At 35.4% G+C, this 27,793-nt stretch overlaps 1 protein-coding gene and 1 long non-coding RNA gene across 2 annotated transcripts; both read left to right on the forward strand.

The window, feature by feature from the left end:
- The first annotated feature begins 6,316 nt into the window (after window positions 1-6,316).
- On the forward strand, window positions 6,317-11,986 carry LOC121222035 (uncharacterized). Its single transcript, XM_041101918.1, has 4 exons — window positions 6,317-6,371; window positions 6,762-6,913; window positions 11,130-11,272; window positions 11,833-11,986. Exons 1-4 carry the CDS (start codon window positions 6,317-6,319, stop codon window positions 11,984-11,986), a joined length of 504 nt encoding a protein of 167 aa, XP_040957852.1.
- A 12,531-nt stretch (window positions 11,987-24,517) lies between these two features.
- On the forward strand, window positions 24,518-26,702 carry LOC121222149 (uncharacterized). The gene is made up of 3 exons (XR_005919169.1): window positions 24,518-24,680; window positions 25,992-26,065; window positions 26,563-26,702. It is a non-coding gene; the product is annotated as an uncharacterized lncRNA (long non-coding RNA).
- Window positions 26,703-27,793: the final 1,091 nt, after the last annotated feature.

Consider the following 27,793-nt stretch of genomic DNA (forward strand, 5'->3'; position numbering starts at 1 on the left):
TGAGGTTCAGGGGTTTGTATTCCCGGTTGATTTGATGGAGTTGCCATTTTGGGAGTTTGATTTTATAATGGGTATGGATAGGTTGGTGGAGCATCGGGTTGGATTAGATTGTCAATCTAAGAGAGTGACGTTTAAGGTTGGGGATGGTGAAGAGGTGATGATGGTCAGTGAGCGTCGAGATTACCTTTCTAATTTGATCTCCGCTCTGGCAGTTGAAAAGTTGGTTCATAAAGAATGTGATGTGTATTTGGCGTATGTGCATTGTCGAAACCAACTTTTATTTTGAAAAAACAAAAATTAGTTGTCGATGAAAATTTGGAGTCGCCACCAATCTTTTATTAAGGTGTGATTGGACCACCTAAAAACGAATTTGGTCTACGAGTTTTAGAAAAACAGGTTCGGGAGTCAGTTACGTTCGAGAAAGGATTAGCACCCTCGTAACGCCCAAAAATTGGTACCAAATTGATTAATTAATGTCTTAAAGTCGAGAGTTAAAATAATGCGATCCTTATTTAAATATTATTATTTATTGAGACTCTCCCATTTTGAAAAAGAAAACGTCACACCCAATGCGTTAGGGCACGACATTTTATTTCTTCAAAAATGAGTTTGTCCAAAATACTCGTGTAATAAAATTTAAGAGAATATTCATTTATTTAAAATTTATAAGGAAATCGCGGCTCAATACATTAGGACACAATTTCTCAAAATTCTAAACATTGAATATTTCATTTTATTGTTTTGTTTTAGAAAAATCTTTATCTCGAGAAATCAACGCGTCACATCCAATACGTTAGGACACCACATGTTGAATTCCCGAGGACAAGTTTTATTTTTTTGATTAAAGAGGAATTCCCGATTGTTAGATTTTACGAAGAAAATCAGAACCCAATACGTTAGGGCTCAATTTTCTTGAAAATCTTAAATACGGGTATTATCTCTATTTTGAAAATTTTCTATTTTTAAACTCGAGTAAAAAATGTAATGTTATATTGGATGTATGTATAAATGTCGCAATAACAAATAATAAATACAACAACGATATAGAAATAACATAAATAGCAAATAAACGAAATTAAAAAACAATGACATACGAAACATCTAATAAATGAACAAAAATAAATAATAAAAAAACATCATTTAGAAAATAAATGAAAATACAAATAAATAAACGAGTGAAAGAAATAAAAAATTATAAAATAAAAAAATAGAATATAAAGTGTGTATATAATATGTATATTGAAATTATGAAGAAAAAAAAATATGGATTTACATATAAAATTTGGGATTATAGAATTTAAATAACAAAATATATAATTTATTTATGAAAATAAAGAAAAAATATAAAAAAATATATAAATTATAAAATTTGTGTTAAAAATATAAGTAGGTAGTTAAACATTTTTGAAAATAAAATAAAACATAGATGCATGCGTACATATATATAAATATAATAACCATTAGGAAAAATAAATATATATACATGTACACATAAAATATATTAAAAATAATTAAATAATATCTACAGTATCAAAATTAATTAAATACAAAAAAATAAACATGTGTACATGAGAAAAATATTAATTAGAAACATAAATATGTGCATATATATATATAAATACTCATTAGAAACAATATACGAATCAATAAATAAATTATACACAAATCAACAAAATAAGAACAAGCCACAGAAAATAAGAACGCAAGAGAGAGAAATTTGAGTAAATACTCTTAAGAATTATTATTACTCCCCAACTCCCCCCTTTACAATGAAAGGAGAGGCATCTATTTATAGTTGAGCCTCCCCAAATCCAATGGTACAGATTAATTACATCAACGGCTAAGATTAAAAGGTATCTACAAATTAAATCTTTAAGATTACAAAATCATATATTTTAAGATTGCATATCATATCTAAGATTACATATCATATCTAAGATTGCATATCATATCTAAGATTACATATCATATCTAAGATTGCATATCATGTCTAATATTACATATCATATCTAAGATTGCATATCCTTGAAGATTATGTTTCCATATGCATCAAGCTTGTAGATAGACCTTCAACCTTTTCAAGTAATGGGCCATCCCGATCGGTCAAATGATATAATTTTGGACCTTGTTTTATTCTTTTGGATTTATTATTTTTTTATGAGCCTGGGATAAATTGGCCTATTACATGCATAATACGAGTATTGTGGGTTCGACTGTGGATGAGATTTGCACTGTTAAGGACTTTCCTAATGTCTTTCCTGAGGAGTTTCCGAGCTTACCTTCGGATAGGGAGGTTAAGTTTGGAATTGAGTGTAACAGCTTGTTTTCAGTGAAATCAGAACAATGGTTTCAGGACCACAAATCTGAGTTCGTAAGAAAAATTATTTTAATATTATTTCATAATCTGCATTATGATAGGAATATCATATAGAAATTTTGTTAAGAAAAATTTTACCGATTTTATGTTTAATTGTTTAAAGGACCAAATTGCATAAAATACAAAAGTTAAATTCTAGTAGCTAAAAGGATCAAATAGTTATGGAATTCAAATTTGAGGTCCATATATGGTAAATAGACCATTAAGAAGATTTAGTAGATAAGTATGATGATTCATCCATGGAAATTTAAGAAAACAAAAGGACTAAATTGGAAAGTAAAAATAATAAAAGATGATAAGTAATTAAATAATGAAAATATCATCTTTTTCATCATCTTTCCCAAATTTTTTTTATGGAAACCTAGCTAAGAGAAGAGAACTCAATCAAGCTTATTTGGCTTAATTGGATCCAGATAGATCAAATACGGAGCTAGATCGAGGTAAAGAAAAAGTAACGAAGTAGTAGCATACTAGTTCACGAACATTGTCGAGGTAAGTTCGTGTAATTAAATTGTATATTTATATGTTTGAATTGAATGTTATGTATGTAAAATGTATAAAATTTTCATGTATAAGTATGGATCACATATCTGATAATGCCTGACAAGTGCTAAGTCCTGTTTGAATAAATAAAATTCGATGGATACATGATCTCCCATATTGGTTGTGGTCCTGCATATGTTGTGGACACACCACAGCTCGAAAGAGCGTCCCGTTATTAGCCCTCTCGAGCATCCCATTATATGGTTCTTGTGAGCTTTTTGTTAATAGCTCTTCGGAGCATTCTGATCGGTTGTGATCCTGCATGTGTTGTGGGCACACCATAGCTCTTATGAGCATCTCGTTATATTACTTTTCGTGAGCTTCCCGATTAAAGGCTCTTTGTGAGGTTCCCAATATGGCTCGCTTGAAATTCTCGATATATGGCTATCCGGAGCTTCCTATTAATGGCTCTTCGGAGCTACTCGTTATTGGCTCGTATGAGCTTCTTAATTATGGCTCTTATGAGCTTCCTATTATATAGCCAGGATAAGCTTCTCGTTACAGGGCTCACATGAGCTTCCCATTATATGGCTTGAGAGAAGGCTTCCCAATTATGTGCTCTAATGAGCACTCCCGAATATGAATTGATGGATTACAAATTCGTACACGTCTTGTGAACTACCCGTCTATCCATCGATATTTTAAATGATTCAACAGGTAAAGTTTCGATATGAGATGATATGAATTCAAGGTGAATTACTATGAGAAAAACTTGAAATACAAAGATATAATATGTACATGCTCATGGATACTTGAAGTGATAAATACAAGTATGTGGAAATTGAATATTGCTGAGCTCATTCATGTTTCTTGGTATTTTTGTGAACTACATGACTAACATACTTGACGAGGATATTTGTTAGGCAATTGGCCAAATTGGTTTGAGTATGTTTACTTGGTTACCTCAAATGTAAATGAATGGTAAGTTTATTTCCTGTTATACGAACTTACTAAGCATTAAATGCTTACTCTATTTTATTTCTTCTATTTTATAGTATTTAGGAAGCTCGTTGGGTTGGAAGCTTGGCAGAGATATCATCACACTATCCATCGGCTCATTTCGATATAAATAGTAAATTAATTTCGATTATAATGACATGTATAGGTTTAAATAGCCAATGTTGGCATATAAATGTTTTGGTTGTAACTAGCCATTTGAAATGGCTTGTGATGACTGTGTTTTGAAGTATACATATGAGATAATGTCATATTTGATATGAGTGTTTAGTGTGATTGAATGATAGTAAACTTTATAAGTATGTCTATATGTATTTTCGGTTAAATAGGTAAGTTTGGATATAAGGATTTATGAAGTGATATGTCATGCATAAGACTTGATTTTGACTTGGTTTAAATGTTTTGGATTGCCTTGTGAATGTGTTAAAATATTTGTGTAGGTGGAAGATAAATTCGGTGAGAAATAAGGCTTGGAAATAGTCTTATTTTTTTTCCAAACAGGCAGAGACACGGGCGTGTGTCTTAGTCATGTATGACACATGACCTAGCACATGGGTGTGTGTTTTGGCCGTGTGTCCCTTGCATCTTTAAAATTCAAAATAGAATGTTCAGGATTTTTCACACGGCCTGGAACACGGGCGTGTGGCTTGGCTATGTGACCCCTACACCTACACACGGCCTAGCACATGGGCGTGTGACTTGGCCATGTGAACCAAGTCAGAGAGTTACACGGGTACGGACATGGGCTGGGACACGACCGTGTACCCTATTTCGAATGCCCACACGGCTTGAGACACGGGCGTGTCTTTTGATCGTGTGAGCCACACGGCCTGACCATACGAGCATGTGTCCCTGCACCAAGGAAAAAAATTTAAAAATTCGTAAAAAATTCTCTGAGTACTCGATTTAGTCCCGACTTATTTCTAATGTATGTTTTGAGCCTCGAGGGCTCATATAAGGGACTTTATGAATAATGTCTATCATGAAATGTTTGTATTTGATCTGTTTATTTCGATAATATTTCGTAACCCTGTTTTAGCGACGGATATGGGTTAGGGGTGTTACATTTATTGGTATCAGATTTACGGTTTAGCTAATTCTCAGACTAACGTAGCATGTACGAGTCTAGCTATACATGACATTATATAACCTGTGATAGTGTGATATCTCCTGACCATTTTAAATATGTTTTTCATATAGTAATGTCATCCAATCGAGCTGAATCTGAAGAAGCTGAGAGCAATGCTTAAGCTTCAGTTCAAAGAGTAGCCTCAAGTAGTAGAAGGCCTGTATCTAAGGGCCAAGGAGAAGAGGCTAAAGAAGCCTTTTTCCAAATGATGAACGAATGGTTTACAGAGTTTGTAAGAACAAACTCGGCTGTACATCAACCTTCACCCCTCCTATCTCTCAACCGATTCTAGATATGCCACAAGGTACAGAACTTGTTAGAACTGGTAAGCCTCTTGTAGATAAAATCCTCAAATATTGGGAAGAAGAATTCAGAGTAATAGCTGAAGATGATCCTGAAAGGGCTGAATTCTGGTTAGAAAACACTATTAGAGTTCTTGACGAACTATCCTGTACTCCAGCTGAATGCCTGAAATGTGTTGTATCTTTGCTAAAAGACTCAGCATACCAGTGGTGGAATACACCGATTTTTATTGTACCGAAGGAGAGGGTTACTTGGGAAATTTTCCAAGTTGAATTCAAAAAGAAGTATATCAGTCAGAGATTCCTAGATCAAAAATGGAAGAAATTTTTAGAGCTTAAATAGGGGAATATAACAATATCTGAATACGAACGAGAATTTGTCAGACTGAGTAAATATGCTAGGGAGTGTATCCCGACTGAAATCGCCATGTGTAAGCGGTTTGAAGAGGGTTTAAATGAAGATATCAAGTTTTTGGTTGGGATTCTGGAATTAAAAGAATTTGTGGTACTGGTTAACCGAGCTCATAAAGTTGAAGAATTGAGTAAAGAAAAAAGACAAGCTGAGATGGAAGCTAGAACTTCAAGTAAAAGATTTATGGGAAAATCATACTAGTCAGCCTCAAGGAAAACAAAGAAATATCATGACCATTTTACCACTTCTACGGAGTATTCTGGGAAAGATAGAAGTATTCAATGCCTAATCTAAGATCTCAAGTTACATCTATAGCGAGTGCAGGCAGTCTCGAAAACACCAAACCCAGGTGCAAACACTGTAATAAATTTCATTTTGGTGAGTGTCGCATGAGAAGCGGAGTATGTTTTAGATGTGGTTCTTTTGACCACTATCTCAGAGACTACCCGAAAAAACTTGAGCAAGATACTGTATAGACTTCAAAGCCAAGTAACTCCGCTACAAGAGGTAGACCACCTTGTAACCCTGGAAATTTCAGTGGTAGTCGAGGTACAATAAAAGATTCAACTGTTAAATCTGAAGCACGAGCACCGACAATGACATATGTTATTCGTGCACGTGAGGATGCCTTTGCACCTGATGTTATTACTGGTATTTTTTCTCTTCTTGATACCGATATAACTACTTTAATTGATCTTAGTTCAACTCATTCATATATCTAAAAAAATTTAGTAAATAATAAAAATTTTCCTATTGAGTCCACTGAATTCGTGGTTAAAGTATCGAACCTCCTAGGCTAGTATGTGATGGTGGATAAAATTTGTAAGAATTGTCCGTTAATGCTACAGGGTTACTGTTTTCTAGCTGACTTGATGTTATTGCCATTTTGTGAATTTGATGTGATTCTGGGCATAGATTGATTGGCTCAGCATGATGCCGTGGTAACTTGTAAGCAAAAGCATATTATGTTGAAATGTCAAAATGGTGAAATGATCTGTATTGAATTTGATAAATTAGATGGTTTGTCTAATGTGATATCAGCCATGTCAGTACAAAAATATGTCAGAAAAGGGCATGATGCTTATCTTGCCTATATGTTGGATGCTAAAGTATCTGAATCAAAGATTAAATCAGTGCCAATAATCTGTGAGTATCCTGATGTGTTTCTGGAAGAAATACCTGGATTACCACAGGTCAAAGAAATAGAATTTTCTATAGATATTATTCCGAGAACAACATCGATATCTATAGCACCACACAGAATGACCCCTATAGAATTAAATCAGTTGAAAGCATAGTTGCAAGAACTGACTGACAGAGGTTTTGCTCAACCTAGTTCTTCACCTTGGGGTGCACCGATTCTGTTTGTTAAGAAGAAAGATGGATATCTGAGATTGTGTATTGATTATCGGCAACTTAATAAAGTTACAATCAAGAACAAGTATCCACTGCCTCGTATTGATGACTTGTTTGACCAGTTAAAAGGTGTCACCATGTTTTCAAAGATTGATCTTCGTTCTGGTTATTATCAGTTATGAGTAAAAGACTCAGATGTACCAAAAACAGCCTTCAGAACCAGGTACGAACATTATGAATTTATTGTGATGTCATTTGACTTAACAAATGCACTTGCGGTATTTATGGATCTGATGAGCAGAATTTTTAGATTGTATCTAAATAGATTTGGGGTGGTATTTATTGATGATATTTTGGTATATTCTCGAGATAAAACCAAGCATTCTGATCATTTGAGAATTGTTTTGCAAACACTGCGTGAGAAACAGTTGTATGCTAAATTCCATAAATGTGAATTCTGGATTCGGGAAGTTAGTTTTCTTGGACATATAGTATCTGCTGAAGGCATAAGGGTATATTCGAATTAAATTTCAGCAATTGTTAACTACCGAAAAATGTGTCTGAAGTTAGAAGTTTTCTGGGATTAGCCGGTTACTATCGGAGATTTATACAAGAGTTTTCGATGATAGCTTTGCCGATGACACGGCTATTGCAAAAATATATGAAATTTGAACGGTCTTATAAATGTCAGCAGAGTTTTGACAGATCAAAAGCCTTGTTGACTGAGTTCTAGTTCAGCCTGAATCGGGTTAGGAATTTGTAATTTATAATGATGCATCATTGAATGGTTTAGGCTATGTTTTGATGCAAGAAGGTAAAGTAATAACCTATACTTCTAGACAGCTTAAACCACATGAAAAGAATTACCCGATACATGATCTAGAACTAGCAGCTATTTTCTTTACATTGAAAATCTGGTGACACGATCTGTTTGGTGAAAAATGCTATATATTCATTGATCACAAAAGTTTAAAGTATCTGATGTCGCAGAAAGACTTAAATCTGAGACAGCGTAGGTGACTTGAATTATTGAAAGATTATGATCTGATTATCGACTATCATCCAAGAAAAGAAAATGTGGTTGTAGATGCTCTGAGTATAAAGTCTTTATTTTCTTTACGAGTAATGAATACCTGATGTCATTGTCTGATGATGGTTCAATTTTGGCTGAGCAAAAAGCTAAACCAATGTTTCTGCAACAGATCTGTGAAGCTTAGAAAAGTGACAATGAATTGTAAGCTAAATGGGTACAGTGTGAATCGACTTCCGATTCAAGATTTCAGATTAAACCCGATGATTGTCTGTTGTACAGAGACAAATTATGTCTACCGAGAAATTCAGAGCTTGTACAGAAGATTTTGCAGGAAGCTTATAATGGTACTATGTCTGTTCATCCGGGGAGTAATAAAATGTACAATGATTTGAAAAAGATGTACTGGTTGCCAAGAACGAAACGTGATATTTCTAAATTTGTATATAAATGTTTGATATATCAATAAGTTAAAGCTGAACATCAGGTAGCTTCAAGATTGCTACAGCCAGTTACGATACTGGAATGGAAATAGGAAAGAATTACTATGGACTTTGTATTAGGGTTACCCATATGTTCGAAAAAGAAAGATGTCATTTGGGTAATCGACTATCGTTTAATGAAGTCTGCACATTTTATTCTGGTACGTACAGATTTCTCCCTAGATAGATTGGTTGAGTTATATTTTTCTGAGATTGTCAGGCTGCATGGTGTGCCAGTTTTTATTATTTCTGATAGAGATCCACGATTTACGTCCCGGTTTTGGGAGAAGCTACAAGAAGCTTTGGGTACACAATTACATTTCAATACTGCATTCCATCCTCAGACTGATGGTCAGTTCGAATGTGTAATATAGATTTTGGAAGATATGCTTCAGTGTTGTGTTTTAGAATTCGAAGGCAATTAGGAAAAGTATTTGCCATTAGTCGAATTCGCATATAATAATAGTTATCAGTCAAAAATAAAGATGGCACCGTATGAGGCTCTGTATGGTCGTAAGTGTAGAACTCCATTGTATTGGACTGAGCTTAGTGAGGAAAAGATACATGGAGTTGATCTGATTCGTGAAATCGAAGAGAAAGTGAAGGTGATCCGAGACAATTTAAAGGCAGCTTCTGATCATCAGAAATCTTATGCGGATCTTAAACGAAAAGAAATAAGATTCCAAATTGGTGATAATCTATTCTTGAAAGTTTTGGCTTGGAAGAAAGTTCTTCGGTTTGGTCGTAAAGGGAAATTAAGTCCGTAATTTATTGGGCCATATGAAATTATTAAAAGAATCGGACCTATTGAATACCTATTGACACTACCACTAGAACTAGAAAAGATTCACAATGTCTTTCACATTTCTATGTTATGGCGATATCGGTCAGATCCTTACAGTGAGGAACCGATCAAAATTTTGGCACGTGAGACAAAAGAACTAAGAAATAAAAAAGGTATCTTTAATAAAAATTCTTTGGTACCAACATGGAATAGAAGAGGCTACCTAGGAACTGGAGGAAACAATGAGAAAACAATATCCGAATCTCTTTACTGGTAAGATTTTCAAGGACGAAAATTCTTTAAGGGGGGAGAGTTGTAACAACCCATTTTCAGTGAAATCAAAACAGTGCTTTTTAGACCACAAATTTGAGTCTGTAAGTAAAATTATTTTAATATTATTTCATGATCTGCATTATGATAGGAATATCGTATAGAAATTTCGTTAAGAAAAAATTTACCAATTTCATGTTTAATTGAGAAAAGGACAAAATTGCATAAAATACAAAAGTTGAATTCTAGTAGCTAAAAGGATCAAATAGCTATGGAATTCAAAATTTGAGGTCTTTATATGGTAAATAGACCATTAAGAAGATTTAGTAGATAAGTATGATGATTCATCCATGGAAATTAAAGAAAACAAAAGGACTAAATTGGAAAGTAAAAATAATAAAAGATGATAAGTAATTAAATAATGAAAATATCATATTTTTCGTGATCTTTCCAAATTTTTTTTATGGAAACCTTAGCTAAGAGAAGAGAACTCATGCAAGCTTATTTGGCTTAATTGGATCCAGATAGATCAAATACGGCCTAGCACACAAGAGTCTGAATTGGCCATGTAACCCAAGTCAAAGAGTTACACGGGTACGAACACGGCCTGAGACACGACCATGTGCCTTATTTTGAATGTCCACACGGCCTGACCATACGGGCCTGCCTCTTCACCAAGGGAAAAAATTTTAAAATTTTGCGAAAAATTTTCTGAGTACTCGGTTTAGTCCCGACTTATATCTAATGTATGTTTTGAGCCTCAAGGGCTCATATAAGGGAATTTACGAATAATATCTTTCATGAATTTTAAATATTAGAAAATGAATTTTAAATAATGCTTCGTAACACTGTTTCGGCGACGAATATGAGTTAAGGGTGTTACATTGATGTTCTGCCAAGGACGGCTCTGATGTCTATCGTCGCATATTGAATGACACCGAAGGAGCTGCAGGAACTAAAGTTGCAGCTTCATGGACTTTTGGATAGGGGGTTCATTCAGCCTAATGTGTCCCCTTGAGGAGTACCAGTTCTCTTTTTTGAAAAAGAAAGATGACTCTATCAGGATGTGTGTGGATTATCGTTAGTTGAACGAATTGACAGTAAAAAATAAGTACCCATTTTCGAGGATTGATGACATATTTGATCAGTTCTATGGGGCATCTGTGTTTTCGAAGGTTGATCTTCGTTTTAGATATCATCAATTGAAGGTTAAGGAGGGTGATGTGCATAAGACTTCCTTCAGAACTTGTTATAGGCATTATGAATTCTTGGTTATGCCATTCAGTTTGACTAATGCTCCGGCTACATTCATGGATCTCATGAATCGATTTTTTTAACAATGTTTAGACTAGTTTATCATCATGTTTATCGAGAATATTTTGGTATACTTTAAGACTGAGGACGTGCACAATGAGCATCTTAGAGTAGTTCTTCAAATTCATTGTGAGAAGGAATTTTATGCCAAGTTAAGTAAATGTGAATTCTAGTTGAGTAAGGTTATGTTTCTGGGGCATGTGGTTTCTGTTGAGGGTATCTGCATGGACCCTAGGAAGATAGAGGCTATACTGGATTGGAAGCAGCCTAGAAATGTGATTGGGAGTTTCTTGGGTCTAGCGGGTTACTATCGGAGGTTTGTTGTACGGTTCTCATTGGTAGCAACTCCTTTAACTAAGTTGCTACATAAGAATGCTCCGTTTGTTTGGGCTATTGAGCAGTAATCGAGCTTTAAGAAGCTCAAATTAGTCTTGCCTCAGGCACCCATTTTGATTCAACCCAAATTTGGGATGAGTTTTTTGTGTATAGCAATGTGTCTCAAACCGATTTGGGTTGTGTTATGATGCAAGAGGGTAAGGTGGTCGTGTATGCGTTTAGAAAGCTTAAGCAACATAAGGCTAATTATCTGATGCATGACCTCGAGCTTGTCGTGGTTGTCTTTGCTCTTAAGATTTGGAGGCACTACCTAAATGGTAAGAGATGTATTATCTACACTAATTATCAAAGCGTTAAGTACCTTCTCACCCAGAAAGAGTGAAATCTTAGGTGGTATTGGGTCGAGTTGCTTAAGGATTATGATTGTTCGATAGAGTATCATCTTAATAAGGCCAATGTGGTGGTCGAAGATCTTAGCCGAAGATCTATGTCCGAGTTAAGGGCGATATTTTCTTGCCTAATTTTGTTTGGTGATGGTAGGATTCTGGCAGAGTTGCAAGTTAAGCTAATATGGTTGGATGAGATTAAGAGTAAGCAACTTCTAGATAAGTCTCTAATCAGTCAAGTTCAGCAGATTGATGAGAGCAAGACTTCGGATTTTGATTTTAATAGTGATGATATTTTGTGCTTTTGAGGACGGGTTTGTGTGCCTAATAATATGGATTTTAGGTGAACTATTCTGCGTGAAGCGAATAGTAGCTCTTATGCTATACATCTCGGTGATAATAAGTTGTATCATGACCTCTAAGAATTTTGATAGATGGTCTAGGCTGAAATAAGAGATAATCTATTTTGTGTCCTATTGTCTAACGTGCCAGCAAGTTAAGGTTGAGTACCAATTTCCTTCTGGATTACTTCAACCCGTTAAAATCCCATTGTGGAAATGGGAATGAGTAACTATGGATATATTTAGTGAGTTTCCCTTGACACCTACTAAGAAAGATTCTATTTGGGTTATTATGGATTGATTAACTAAGCTTGCTCACATCATTTCGGCTAGAACTAATTATTCCTTACAGAAGTTGGCGACGCTCTATGTTTCTAAGATTGTAAGGCTTCATGTGGTTCCAATATTGATTATTTTAGACTAATATCATTGGTTTACTTTTCATTTTTGAAAAAAATTATATGAGGCTGTGTGATGGATTTTCAAGGTAGTTGGAATGAGTTTCTACCGCTAGCTGAATTCACTTACAATAATTGTTTTTAGTCTAGCCTTTAGATGGCGACTTATGATGCTTTATATGGTCGAAAATGTCGTACTCTATTTTGTTGGACTGAGTTGGGTGAGAGGAAGGTTATGGGTCCTGAGTTAGTGGTTGAACCTAAGGATAAGGTCCGTTTGATTTGGGATTAACTTAATATCGCTTCTGATAAACATAAGAAGTCTTATGTGGACCTTAATAGGAGGGATATTGAGTTCGAGGTTTGGGACCATTTTTTTCTTAAGGTGTCTCAATGGAAGAAAGTTCTCAGATTTGGACATAAGGGCAAATTAAGCCCTCGATTCATTGGGCCGTATCAGGTTCTGAGGTGCGTTGGACTATTGCTTATTAGATAGAGCTACCTTCTGAGTTGGATCACATTCATAATGTCTTTCACGTGTCTATTTTGAGGCGTTATCGATTTGATCCTTCACATGTGGTTCCATTGGAGGAAATTGAGTTAAAACTAGACTTGTCTTTTGAGGAGGAGCCGGTGTAGATTCTGGATCCTGAAGTTAAGGTCTTAAAGAGGAAGACTATTCCGTTAGTTAAGGTGCTATGACAGAATCATGGTTCCGAGGAGGCCACTTGGGAGCCTGGGGACTTGATACGTCAGCAGTATCCTTATCTCTTTAAGCCAAGTAAATTTTGAGGCCGAAATTTATTTTAGGAGGGGAGAGTTGTAACGTCCCAAATTTTTTAGATTTTAATTGTACAAGTTTGCTAAATAATTTGGTTTGGTATGGTGGTTAAGTGCCTTGGATGTTTGCTTTAGGTCTTGAGTTTGATTCCCTTGTTTTGGATTTTCCTTATTAATTCTGAATTATGCCCAACTTGGGCCTTAGGGTTTATCTTTTATTTTCGTTAACTTATGACAAGGATGAGCCTACTAGTTCAGTGGTGTGGCTTTAACTTGTCACTTGGTCTTGTGTTCAAATCTCGAGCTGTGCAAGAATGTAATATTTTTGTCCCTTACTATTGTTGGTTGTTGAGTTTAATTTAAATCACCCGAAACCTAGTTTGAAACTCAAAAAAATTGTAAAACAGGGGTTGATTTCGAAATTGACTAGCGTCACACGGTTGTGTGGCAGGTCGTGTGGCAGACCGTGTGCCACGCTGTGCAGAGCACCTGGCCGTGTGTGATTACACGTCTTGGACAGGTAGACCGTGTGGACCACACGGGCTGGCTTGTTGGGCCGTATGGGTTACATTGTTGTGTGGGCCCTTTTGGCCCATTTTAAAGGCCCAGTTAAGGGTCGTTTTAAGGTCTCAGAAATTGGAACCGTGGGCATCTTGGTAAGCCTTTAAAATAGGAAAATTCGGTATGTTACACGTAAGTAAGCTTAGGAAGCATGTTATGTGTGTTTGCTATGTGTATGTTATGTGTTATATTATACTCTGTTGACATATGTTCAGATATGTATGCCATGCAACCTATATGATATGTTTGTATGTTAGTATGATCATGAATTTGCATTGGGGGTGGGAGTGATATGTTGGAGGAAATGTATACGGTAGTTTTACTACAATAATGGCGGTTAGGCCTCAAATTTCTGTCTAGTAGCTCAACTGCATCTTTATGAGTGGTATACCGCCACAAATCAGTGTGATTGGATGGATGGACACATGTTGTTCTAATTAGTGAGATTGATTGGTCGGAGATAGTATGTAGTGAATGGGGTAGGATATGCTCTGATATATTGTGATACAAAATTTCAATATGATTATTTGTATATGCAAATCACATAAGTAAATTATGTTTGTAGGCCAAATCACACACTGGGCTTCTAGCTCACTCGTCTGTTTTGTTACGTTTCAGGTGATCCTCAGGCTTAGGATTGGACAGTGACTAAGGAGCTCGATTTACGCACTTTGGTTTAAGTATGTTTTGGACTTATTTCTGGACTCTACGAACTTTTGGGATTGTTAATTTTTGTTTGGGACTTTAATATTGATTTTGGTATTTTAAAAAATTTCTAATTTCAATTGGTATTCAAATCATGATTAATGATAAACTAAGGTTATATAAGACCGAATTGTTATAATGTTTTTCCGTTGCAAAGTTTTCTTTGCCTAAGTCGTTACGACATTTATCACACAAACAATTTAAGTAAGATGGATCTGGTTTAAGTTAGCTAATAAAACACAATTTTCATTGAAGAACTCACGAGTTTTCTATATAGAAGCGCTTTCAATGTGTTAATCAATTCTGTTTTTCCTTAAAAATTTTTGTAAAAGTTAAGCATTATTGTTTTCACGTATGATGTAACCTTCACAATCTGACCGTAATGTCTAGGCTGGGTGTGGGGTATTAAGAATCTTTTTTTAGAGTTAATGGTGAGATTTGTTTGTTTGAGTGTTTGTGTTTTTAGGACTATTCACAATGATTCAAAACATATAAAATCAAGTTGACGATGAGAATGAGGAGGATCGACCCATAATTACTTTGGAAAATGTTTTGGGTCAGTGCAATAAAATACTCACGATCTGAATGAACTAAGAGATGAGCTTCAAAAGAAGTTTTGTAATGTTTATTCTAAGCTTGGCAATATTACACTTGAGATGCGTACTATGTAATGCATTGTCAATGAAAATTTTCATGCTCTTTCTGATCAGTTATGCAATTCATCTCATTTGAATAAGACTGGTCGAACTACTGAATTTTCTCCTCGTAGTGATTGTAATACTTGTATTAATACTTTTGATGATACAACCACTAATGATCATGATGGATAAACTTCTTTAGTAAAACTAAATTTTTCTATCCTTTTTGTAGATTAAACATGATTTGGATGCTTATTATGATTGGAAACAACGAAGACCCCAAAACTCACCCACGATACTTGCTCCTTCCAAAACATTCAAATTTAGAGTTGGAGTGAATGAATCTCATTGGTCTAGTTTAAAATATCAAAGAGGTCCCTAATGTTTGATACACTATCATCCGAAAGAAGAAAGTAAGTGTGGTTTTATGTCTATCATTGAGTCTAGATCTAGCATTGCACCTTGCCCTAAAGCTAATGTTGAGGAAGTGGATAGTGATAGTGATAGTAATAGTGAACTTTGTAACAGGAAAAAATTGATAGTGAGAATTGTTTCCTAGATTCCATGAGTTTGGACAAGTTAAAACTTTCTTATCCTCTTAAAAGAGTTATACTTTTTATGAATTAAATGTTCAAAATTTCTGTGAAGGGATATGAGAAGTGAGAAAAATTCATGTCAAAAGACTGAGCGAAAAGAGACCTTCAACAATAAAAGTCTACTTGATAGTCCAATTTTAGTGAGTGACGAATCATATGAGGTAAAATTTGAAATTTTAATTTAGAATGAAAAAGAGATTGGAAAGAAACAAACGTTCTCTACAAAGGAAATGAGCAATTATATTTTCACTAACCTTAACTTGAATTTATCAAGTGGACTTATTTTGTTCTTTTCAGCATTTGTTAATCCATTGATAGGAGTTCAATTGAACCATTCCACCTATGAAAAAGATTATTTCTTGTTTAATCAAGGAAAAAATTCAAGGACAAATCTTTTTGAGGAATGGGGAATGATACATGTACAGATGGGGTAAAATTTATTAAATTAAGTTAATCAAAATTACCAATTGTCAAGATGAATGAAGGGTGTTACAAGAAGAATATAAATATTAAAAAAGATATTTATGAAATAATATTATATTAACTATAAACCATTGCATCTTTAATGTTTAATCTTAAGCTTATAGTTTACATTACGAAGCGAATGATGTAGCACATTTTAATTTTTGATTAAATTAATAAACTTTATTAATATAATACACTTTATTCCATGTATTAGTGAGTTTTGAGTTTGGTCTTCTGGGTTCACATGGAAGAGGAGAGACTAGTGCTCAATTGGTTGAATGGACGCCACCATCGGCTCTGTGTGTAAAGGTAAATTTTGATGTCGTATTCAAGAGTAATAAGCACATATCTGGTACAATGGTTGTTACAAGGGATAATGGCTAAATTAGCCATATATGCCATTTTTTTTAATTAAGCTTATAAGCCAATTTCTAAAATTTAGGGGAATAGGTTGTTTTTGGAGAAAATACAGAAAGCGCGTCTGATTTGCTTTCCTACCAATTGTATAAAAGTGTGTTTAGTTGGGCACGCTTTCCGTTTATCTCTCCCAGGGTTAGGGTTTTTAATATATTTAGGTTTAAGGTTTTTTAAAATGGGTTTAAGGTTTTCGACTGAAATCGTGAAATTTCATAGGTAGTTTTGAGGAGTTGGGGATGTTATATCCCGGCTCATAACACATATATTTCATATGTCGTGGCGGGATAGGACTATCACCTTAGAAACTCATTCTAGGAAAATCTGGTTTCAGGGTGATTGTGCTTGATATGCTTGATAAGATCAAGGGTCGAAGTCTAAGTGGAGGTTTCAATCGGTGACCATGAAGCGATCACAGGTTCGAGTATAACCGAGAGATAATTGACAGTCATTACACGGTCACGAGTTCAAGCTTTTTAGATACCTACATAAGATTTAGGTCATAATCATAGAGAAAAACAGAGGGATTTTTGGTGTAATTAAGTAATTTTTTTCTCTATTTCAACTCGGTCTATATCTTTAACCTTTCATTCTTATTTGAAGGCTGACACCGAGGTGGACACAAGAGAACTCTTAAGGGGAGCGGATGTTTCGGTGGAAGTAGAGGTCAAACTCGAGTCAGCAGGGTAATGATTGTAGTTATTAATGTGTTATTTAATAACGACAATTTTTCTCAGCCTGAAAGAAGCATTACCTTTACTCCACTGAAACAGTCGCTCCTCACTTGAGAGTCATCCTGTGTCCACGACAGTGTCGAACTTTAGATAAGAATGAAGGTTAAAGGTAATAATCTCCTAGAAATGGAGAAAAAAATTACGTCGGTTGTAATAGAAAAGCCCATAATTTTTCACTATAATTATGACGTCAAACTTCTGTCTGTTATTTAAAAGGCAACATTTTCAGGTATCCGGAAAGTTTCAGTTTGTTGCTGCGTAACGATCGTCAACTAGCTCCCTCGTTATACCTCGATCTATGATCACATAATGGCCATCAATTGAGACCTCCATGTATACTTCTAGATGTGACCTTACAAAGCAAAATCACCCCAGAATCCGACTTCCCCAAGATAGGCTTCGAAGGTAATGGTCCCATTTCAACATGATATATGAAATGTGTGCAGATTGGAGTGATATCACATCACTGACGACTCAATAATACCTCAAACATTAACAAAAAAAATTTAGCAACATAAATTTTTAACACCGAAATGTGTTCTATAGAGGAGGGATAGAGAGGCTGTAGGAGAAGATTTTTGAGGGACAATGAAGCATGGAGTGGAAGACCCCTTTTATAGGCGTGACGGAGGGTTGGATTGCAAAGTAGAAATTTCCTTCGGTCAAAAATGCGCTGCAAGACTAGCTTCTTCGAGTAATATATTCAAAACGTGCTTAAAATCGACTGAAAAATACGTCAGGCAGGTACTTTTGAAGAAAAAGGTTAGAGAAAGCTTTCTTTAACATTTTTTTCTGCTGAAAGTTAAAAGGACCTACCCTAGAGAATAATTTTGTATAATTCGTGCATGTTTTGAAGCATCGAATACTTTAGGGAGCATTGATTTGATGAAAATATATAAGTTCAAGAACGCATTTTTGAATAATACTTTGCATTTTATCATCACTGTTCGACGAATGTGTGTATTCATAAATGGATTTCGAAGCACATATTCCCTCTCTCGTTGGTTTATTTTCCAATTAAAGGGACATAATTTGCATAACTTAGACATGCAACATATTAATATCAAACATTGAATTGTTGAGTTGCGGGAGTCGTTTGTACTTCTTTTGACAACCCTCTATTTATTTTTTTGGTTTTGTTAATCCAATTTGTAACCGATATTGAAATGAGTCGATGAGTGAAATTCATTATTTACTACAACAATCAAATCTATAATATAGAAGTCGGGGTGGTATTTGTAGGAGCATAGTCCATGGAATTGGCATTCAATCGTACTATTCAATTGCGTGAGCTACGGACTAGAATCAGGAGGAAAGCCAGAGGATTGACCCGGGAAAGAATTTTGAGGTTACAATATAGATATCTTGCTTCCGTTGACCACTATAGGTATGACCTATTTGATGTGAATGGCAATCTCCAGCTCGAGACGGTCATATCATCGCACGTCTCAAGTAGAAATGTTGTAAAGGAGTTATATGTCAAGTTTGCCGAGCTTGATGGATCTAACCCATCTTCGGCCACCTTTGAGGCTAATGTTGAAATCGGAGCTGAAGCAAAAAGTCTGACTACACGATTGTGTGGTGGGATCAATGGCTTGTTACAAAGCACCTACTACGATGTCCCCAAACCATCTATAGGTAGACACTCATCGGTCTTCAGCATGGATTTAAACTTCAGTGCAAAATCTAGTCGGGGTATGAGCATAACTTGAATCTTGACATTCAGGCTCGAAACTCAATCAGTGCGTTCAATTTCAACTCTGTTACGCGCTTGATGTCATAGGCCGAAAGCACTTATATCGGAGGTTCATCGACGTACATTGGACACCAAACCGATGCAGATTTTGGCAGGCACCTGAGTTACAAAAGAACTAATGACTTACTCCTTTCCATGAGGACCGACAAGGAAGAAAATACGGCTAAGGAAGAAAATGCAGGTAAGGAACAAGATGTAGTCGTAGAAGAAGATGCAGATGAGGAACAAGAGATAGAGGATGTAGTTGACGGAGGGGAATCAGACCCTGAGCCAATTCGGCAGTATGATCCAGATGGTTCAGAAGTAGCACTATTTTTCGAACCAGAGTCAAATCTTACAGAGCCAAAACCTTGTGGGTCTGATGATAACGGCTCGAGGGTGGTTTAGAGTTTCTGTGTCTACCGCACAGAACACCTGGCCATGCAAACATATTGCATGATGTACGAGTACTAGAAGTTGGAATGGGATACTCAAAAAAAGATGTTCTCCTTGCTACACTGAAGCGGTATAGCTTCAAGAACAACGTGAACTACCATGCCACGAAGTCTCGTTTTGAGAAATTCGAGGGAAAGTACATAATTTGCGACCAGAGATAAAAGTGGAAAATCATGACATCTTTACGGAAGAAGACCGTTCTGTGGATGATAAAGAAGTATTTCGGTCTACATATCTATGTTGTGGCAGGTACAAGTTATGATCATCCTAGGCTTAACTCGAAAATAATTTCTAACATTATTCTTTTGATGGTGAAAGCGAGTACGACTACACTCTATTATACTACAAAGCGTGGGTTAGAAAATAGAAGGCTATCGATAAGTTACATCACAGTTGGGATAGTTCATACAATTTTCTATGGCAATGGTGTTAAGTGTTGGGTCGGTACGTTCCAGGTTCCATAACTGATCTTGAAATGCACCCAGCATACTTCGATGATCAATTGGTCTCTAGAAAAAGAGAGATTCTTTTGGACCTTTGAACAATGCAGAGAAGCTTTCCAGCACTGCAAGCCTTTTGATGAAAATTGACGGCACCTAGCTATACGGAAGGTATTAGCATCGATTGTTGATTATCATTTCTTAGAAAGATAATCGGAGGATTGTGCCAATTGCATTTGTAATAACTTCTAGAGAAAAGGCAGATGACCGAGATTTTTTTCTTTAGTAGGTTGCGTCACCACATTTACCGGTAGCCCGACATATGTGTCATATCAGACAGGGGAACCAGACCACTATTGAGCGTCAAGGTAACCTTTAGGAGCGCACCCATCACAGGTACTGCATACGACATGTCAATCCAACTACCACTCAAAATGGCCTGCGAAAAGTGAGCGCGATGAAATCATCGACATGGGTATGTAACTGGCACTACCTGCATTGTCATGTTGTACCATATTTCGTTCGTTGTTTACATTATTGGGTATACTTTTTCTCGAAACGGTTACGAGCTAGTCCAACATCATTTTCATGAAATTTTGAACAACTTGGCCGCCATCAACAGCTATGGTGCGACATACCTCATCAACATACCCTTCGAATAATGGACGCAATCATATTATGGGAGTTTACTATATGGGTACATTACGTCAAACTTAGTCGAGCATATCAGTTTCGTACTGAAGGGAATGTGCCATTTGTCGATAAACTTGGTTGTGAAAGAAACATACTTTCGTCTACCTGCCTTATTTCTAAAAAGGGTATCGGTGTACACTGGACAGATAGCAAACGACTATACTTGGTGTGAAGATGTAATGAAATAAATCAAACGAAATACAACGAGAGTGAACACTATGTATGTAGTGTGTCAATCATATCGGAACCTAAAATTTCGAGTCACGGAGCATGCTAGGTTGAACCAAGGCATGTCAGGGGCATCATATAGTGTCGACCTAATAGGAGGGACTTGCAATTGTTGGAGGTTCCAAGCACTTCGATTTCTATTCGCACATGTAGTTACTGCATGTGGGAACATAAGAACTAAGTATACGCCTTACATAAATGATGTATACAACGTAGATCACATGCATAAAGTATAGGGTCCTGAATTCCCACCTGTCCCTGATGAAAGTACGAGGTCATCAGTGTCTAGTGTGTTGTATGAGTTGGCACCGAACATGAACCTGTAAAGGTCGCCCGAATATCATCTAGGTTCGAAAAAATATGAATATTTAGGAGATGAGTGGTTAACAGAGGTTATGTGGGTACTGTAAGAACCCAGGACATACGAAGGCAACATGTTCTGTGTTAATGGGTATGTTAGGACCTCAACATCGATTATTCTAGTGTTTCAAATTTGTTATTTCTTATTAATTTACGTATAACTCACTTTAGAATGTAGCGAAGATAAATATAGTGTTGGAATGAAAATTTATGGTCTTTTTATTTATGTCATATATATTTACATCGTCCTTATCATCCTCATCATCATCGCCTTCACCCTCACCCTCTTGCTCATCTCCATCTCCACCTTCTTCATTGTGTTCGTCTTCGTCTCCATCACATTCGTGCTCGAGTGTGGTGTCGTCCTAGCCTCCTATCGTGTATCTTCCACTCCACTAGTAGGTGGTTGCACCAATGACCCACCCCAATAAAACAATAATGCGAGCGATGTTTGTGTCACTATCGACGTGTAATCGTAAGGTGCCATAAAACTCGGGATATGTCGACATTGACTCGGGCATTGCAGTGACACCAGTTGTTGAATTAGCATCTGTATCAATGTCGTCATTGGTGACGGTGCATGCATCAGCATTTGGCCCAAAATTTAGGTTGACATCGATGTTTGCATAGGGGCGTAGAATACGGGGGACGTCAGTGGCCCATAATATGTACTTACGGGAACAGAAAAGTCTAGCACGTGCAGTGGTAGTGCGTAGTGCAGTGCTTGTGAAAAAACAAAGGGTTAGTGAAATGAAGACGAATAAGTAGAGTGAACTAACTGGGATATTGCGTAGACATAGGCGGTGCTTCTTCGATGAGAGCAGATAACAAACCCGTCGTGTGATCGCCTTTAGCCCTATGCTACTACTAGGGCAGTCGTCATTGCCTTTTTTGACAAAGTTGCTTACTCCTTACTTTCACTAATAGCAGATATGGCTTGTCAAGGAATCTGAACCACAACAAGTACTCCAAACAAGTTGGCGTGTCCGTTGAGAAAAATGGTTCACAGATGGGTAAGAATTTCATCCTACGATCCCAAGCTTCGATGTAGTCCTTGTGAACCTCTCGCCAATCCTCGTCGTTCTTCCCCCGTATGTTCACCTTGTGCAACTCCTTAAGTCTCGCAGTGGTGGCAGAATTTGTTGCCTCCATCCGAATTGTTGCATCACCCAATCTGATTCATGCATTTCCACTATCGTGTACACTATCAATGGCACCTTCGCGTCCCATATCTCCGATTGGCCAACACTTTCAGCGAGATGCAAGATATGATATCAGTGTTGACGTATGACATCCATTCAAACTAAAATGCACAATTGTAAAATTTGTTATGTATGAAATTTTATTTTACAAATCATTCTGTAATTAATATAGGTTCAAAAGAATATCTTCCAAGTCCTCGGGTAGTCCTACGTATTCGGTCCATGGTTCCACCTATAAAAGCAATATGTTAGTTAAAAAATATAATAAATAAAAACATTTATTGTACAAACTACGTATTTATTAATAAATAATTTTTACCTTGTCACCAACGAAAACATGTATAGGTCGTTCACTCGGGGATCTAGAAATGGTAGCCGCCACCATGCCCACGACTACAGTAGGAGTAGGCAACCACCGATTGACATCTTATTCGATTTAGTGGCCCGATACAACTCCCAGTATAGCATGGCCAAAATGGCTGATCGCCAATTGAGTTTTCCATATTTTTTGAAGTCCACTAGGTGTAGTAGCCACCTTACATGCACCGAATTTTGAGATTTATCAGGCATTAAAATGCCCCTGATTAACTGAAGGATGAATGTTCGGGCGTATTGTTCTTTGACGACCTCGGTCGCATACGGAGGAAACTTTCAAAATTTTTCGCCAACCAATTCATCGATATCTGACCACCATCAAACTCATTCAGAACCTTCCCTAATAATGTCACGTAGAGATCCTCTTTACCGGGAACGGTTGCTGTTCCTGTGACGACTGGTCAATCCACCGATAGACCGAGTTGTAACACCACGTCCTCCAGTGTGATTGTACATTCCCCGCATGAAAGATGGAAAATGTGTGTCTCGAGTCTCCATCTTTCTACCAACGCATTGATGAGTCTAAGATCGATTTTGTAGCCCTCGAGCATACGAGACGTATGCAAGAATCCCGCCTCTTACAAGTAACCGTGACTTTCGATGATCGGAAGCTTTGCCAAATTATGTATGAACGCCTCCAAAACACAATCATCCGCCTATTTATAACGATGAAAAAATATTTTAATTAAAAAAAAATTTAGATTTAACATAATCGAAAATAATGAGAATTAAATTCATCTTACTATTATTGCTTGAGCGGTAGAAAAGTAATTATCGTCAAAACGAATTAGAGAAATTGCCATTCATGAAAACTTAATCCAAATGAATAAAATACGGAATAATTAAAAATAATAATATTTTTAAACGAGAATATCAAAAAATTTAAAACAAAAATTTGAGAAAATTAAGAGAGTTAGGAGATTAGAAAGAATTGAGAGAATAGGATGTGAATAAAAAAATAAATTTAGGAGTATTTATAGGTAAAAAAAATTTATCGTTGCCTTCCTTTTAATTTTTTTTGCTATTGCGCAGCCAATGGTCAACTTGACAGTTTCTCACTTAAAAAACGAACTATTTCTTTAAATAAAAAAATCTTATAAACCTAATTTTAAAAAAATTTCCTATTGTCAGAAAAACGAATATGTACCTGACTCTTTTGTTTAAGAGGCCCTAGCTACTATACAAGCCCTCCGTTTTGCTGATGAATTAGGTTTTCGTAATATAGAGCTGAAGGAGGATTCATTAACGGTTGTGCGAAAGCGAAAGCAACCTATTGAGAATCGGTCTTGTATTAGTGCACTGATGAAGGACGAGAAAGAAATTGAGAACAATTTTTTTTTATGTTGTCGTTACCTGCATGTGGCTAGAGAAGGGAATAAGGTGGCTTATATTTTGGCTAAAGGGGGGCTTCGACGAGATGAGGTGACTTATTGGATGGAGGAAGTCCCTATGGAAGCTGTATTTTCCAATCGACAGGCTCCAATTCCATCAAAGTTTTCTTTTACAGCATGTTTGGTTGGCATGAATAGCCATTCCATTCCTTGCATATTCCTGTGCTACAGTAATTACAACCCTATTCCACCGTTTGGTTCACCGTTTACTGATTCGAGGGTTTTGCTTTTACACCCTTATTCCCTCAGTAGCTGTAATAGGTATTCAGGGTTTTTAGCTTGGAATAGCTATTCACTGTTTTCTTCTTCACATTTTGAGACCAAAATAGCCTGCCTTCTTCTCCCAAAAAATTTCCCATCGATTTCATATCCCCAAATCAAGCTAAATCGATTCGCCTACATCTTCTTCCAGCCAAAGGTCTTAGCTTTGGCTTCGTCTTCTCCTCCATTCTTACGTTTCTCTTCATTCGCTTCTATCATTTTATTTCAGGTATTTTTTAATTATTATTTTTTTCAAATTAAATTTCATTTCGTTTTTTTATTTCAAGATTCTATTTTTAATCCCCAATTTCACCATTTTTTCCGATTCTCTGTTCATTCATTGTTCAATCCTTTTTTTTCTTCTTTTTAAAAATTATCCCTTAAAGTTTCCGATATTGGAAGTTTTCATAAATTTGATGGAAACCTAGAACATTAAATGAGTTTTTGTTGGAATGAGAAAAGAAAGATTGAAGTTTGGAACCTTTGAAGCATGCTATATTTAGAGATATGTATGCAAAACTAATGGTATTTAATTCAATAATTTGTGAAAGAATTGAATCGAGAAGGAAATTAGAAAATATGGTGGGATTGATTTGTCTCTTTTTAATTGTAGAACTTGTAGTATAAAGATATGAGGAAAAGAATGATTAATGAGACTGTGAGAAATGAAAAGATGACCAGGGACACAGAAATGAAGATAATGAAGATGACCAAAAAACCTTAGATCATAACCAGGGACACAGAAATGAAGTTAATCAGGGGAAGTGCGATTTAGATGATTCTATCCTAAGTAGATGTGAACAAGGTGACACCTCTAGCATGGGTGACAAAATTTCTCTTGGTGAAGATATGTTGCGTATTGATATAATAGATCAGTCATCTGATTTTGATGGTCAAGTAGAGAAGAGGTTGAATGACATGGTTGCCATTCCTGTGAGTACAAGTCTTGGAAAGTTGTGTTATTTATTAGGATTTGAAGGATTTTCTTGTTATTTTTAACTGAAGTTCCACTGCATGGTAGTGGAAGCATCATTTGCCACATAATTTGCTTTCAAAATCTAGTTGACTTTATCTTTATCATAATTTTGATGAAGCCATTGTGTTTTTAGTTAGGATTTGCCCATGTTTCTTTTTCTCCCTACGCATTGAAAAAAAAGTATGTGCTTAACATGTTTAATTTAATTGATCAGTGTAATTTTTTGCAAATTTATTACCAAACTTTTTGATGAACGTCATGAAATTTAGTTGAGTTGGTTTATGCTTTTGGTACACAATACTTTGGGAATGGAAAGATTTCTATTTATCACATGCTGAATTTAACTCCTTTGATATATTTTCTTCACATGAATTTAGCATTTGTAGTGTTTAGTAAGTTGGCACTGCTTGAGGTGTTTCAAGGTTTGCCACTACCTTATATGGATGTAACTAATAAAGGCAAAATTCTATTTGTGCATATGGATGTGATTTCTTGACCTTTAACCCAATAACAATGGGTTGGATGAGAATTGACATTGCTAATTTGGTGATTTGCATTGTGCAGCATGTACCCAAAATTAATGGAGTAATACCATCAGTTGATGAAGAGACATTTGACCATCAATGGCTGCTTGATAGGTTTGGCTTGAAATTTTCCTTTATATAGCTAATGGCATCTTGGTCTATTTCTTTTATTTTGTTACTTTGTGGCAATTAATTTTATCACCCTAGTACTCCACTGGTTGTTGTTGGGGGGGCTTTGCACCTTATTCCTTTTTTTCTTTTTCAAAGTACAGTGATAAATTACTTGTTTAGGAGTTTTTTCTTGTAAATTTGTAAAATATTTGAACTCTTGTATTGGGTTCCATTTTGGTAAAGTAGTTGCTCTTTTTTCCCTGGGATCCATTTTGGTAAAGTAATTGCTTTTTTTTTTTCCCTTTCCTCAACTGTTTTTCAACGCTATATTTAGCCAAAATATTATCTGATTGAGTTGTTTTACCAAAATGCATCTCCACTTCTCCCTTTTCTTAAAAGAAATGCTTTTGCAGTAATGTTATTTGGTTATATTCTTCCTTCTTGTGGATGTTTGATTTTAATAGTATTTTAAATTTAGGACTAATTATTTTATCATTCAGGTTGCAGTTGTATGGTCTGGTTGAGAATAAGGTTCAAGGTGATGGTAACTGTCAGGTTGGTTTTTACTTTATTTCTCTAATAAAAAGATACGTCATATGCACAAGTATTTTCTCTTCTGAATTTGTGAGATATAGATACTAACACATTGGTTAGAAGCCGCATTAATTAGGCATAAACACATTTGATGAAGGTACTATTGAAAAAGTTTTGTGCTAATATCATGAATGTGTTGAGACACTTTACTGTTTATAATCTTCATGGTAGTTCTATAGTGTCTGCATAGTATTATTTTAGGATGGTGGAAATCATGTCTTCTAGCAATCACCTTACTGTTCACAAGTTAGTGGACAGTATTCAAATGCCAACAGTTTGACCCTGAATTTGTACAGACTTCTAAAATAATGAAAATGGGGAAACATCATTTTCGTTTGTCTTCCTCTGATTCTTGGTGATCGAATTCATTATATCAAACAACCTATTTTTTAATTAAATATTGAATTATTAACAAGAAGATGCAAGCCTTTTCTGTTAACTGAATTGCAACTATTGCTTTTGCGTTTGTGATTGCCCTAGGATCTTCTTTCTTGGTTTTGTTGTAACCAATCTCAGCTTTTGTCTAAATATTATATGATGTTTCGCTAAGCCCCGGAGGATGAGTTTTATGCAAAATATAATTCTCAAGTTATGTTAATGTATGAATATTATGTTTATGCAAAATATAATTCTCAAATTATTTATTACTTCTAATATTTTTATTGTAGAATAATTAAATTATTTGTTTCACTAATAATATTTTAGCACATTAAATATGTATTGCGGTTTAAAAATAATAATGTAGATTATATATTATTTTTTATATTATTATATATTATAATTTTAGTAAATTCATATAAGAATAATTATATTAAGAATTTTATTAAATTATATATTTTTATTAAATTATATTTAATAATAATGTTAAAATATGATTAAATTATTAATTATTTATATTAATAATCTTATTAAAATTTAATAAAAATAACAATAATCATATACCTAAAAAAAATTCTGCTAAGGGTATTCTAGTTATTTTAATTTTTTTCCTTATGCTATTACAATATCATTCCATTCAACCAAACACAATAATACTATTACAGTTCTATTCTATTCCATTCAACCAAACAATTAAATTACTATTATAGTTCTATTTTATTACAGTTCTATTCCATTAGAGCGAACTAAACGTGCACT

Source organism: Gossypium hirsutum, chromosome D10, assembly GCF_007990345.1.
Source record: "Gossypium hirsutum isolate 1008001.06 chromosome D10, Gossypium_hirsutum_v2.1, whole genome shotgun sequence".
Lineage (NCBI taxonomy): Eukaryota > Viridiplantae > Streptophyta > Magnoliopsida > Malvales > Malvaceae > Gossypium > Gossypium hirsutum.

What these genes read in the sequence shown, in the direction of transcription:
- LOC121222035 (XM_041101918.1), top strand. Translation starts at nt 6,317, where the DNA reads ATGACATATGTTATTCGTGCACGTGAGGATGCCTTTGCACCTGATGTT. An exon ending in TGCACCTGATGTTATTACTG is followed by an intron (nt 6,372 to 6,761) that starts GTATTTTTTCTC and finishes ATGTGATATCAG; the next exon opens with CCATGTCAGTACAAAAATAT. An exon ending in AAATACCTGGATTACCACAG is followed by an intron (nt 6,914 to 11,129) that starts GTCAAAGAAATA and finishes TGTGAATTCTAG; the next exon opens with TTGAGTAAGGTTATGTTTCT.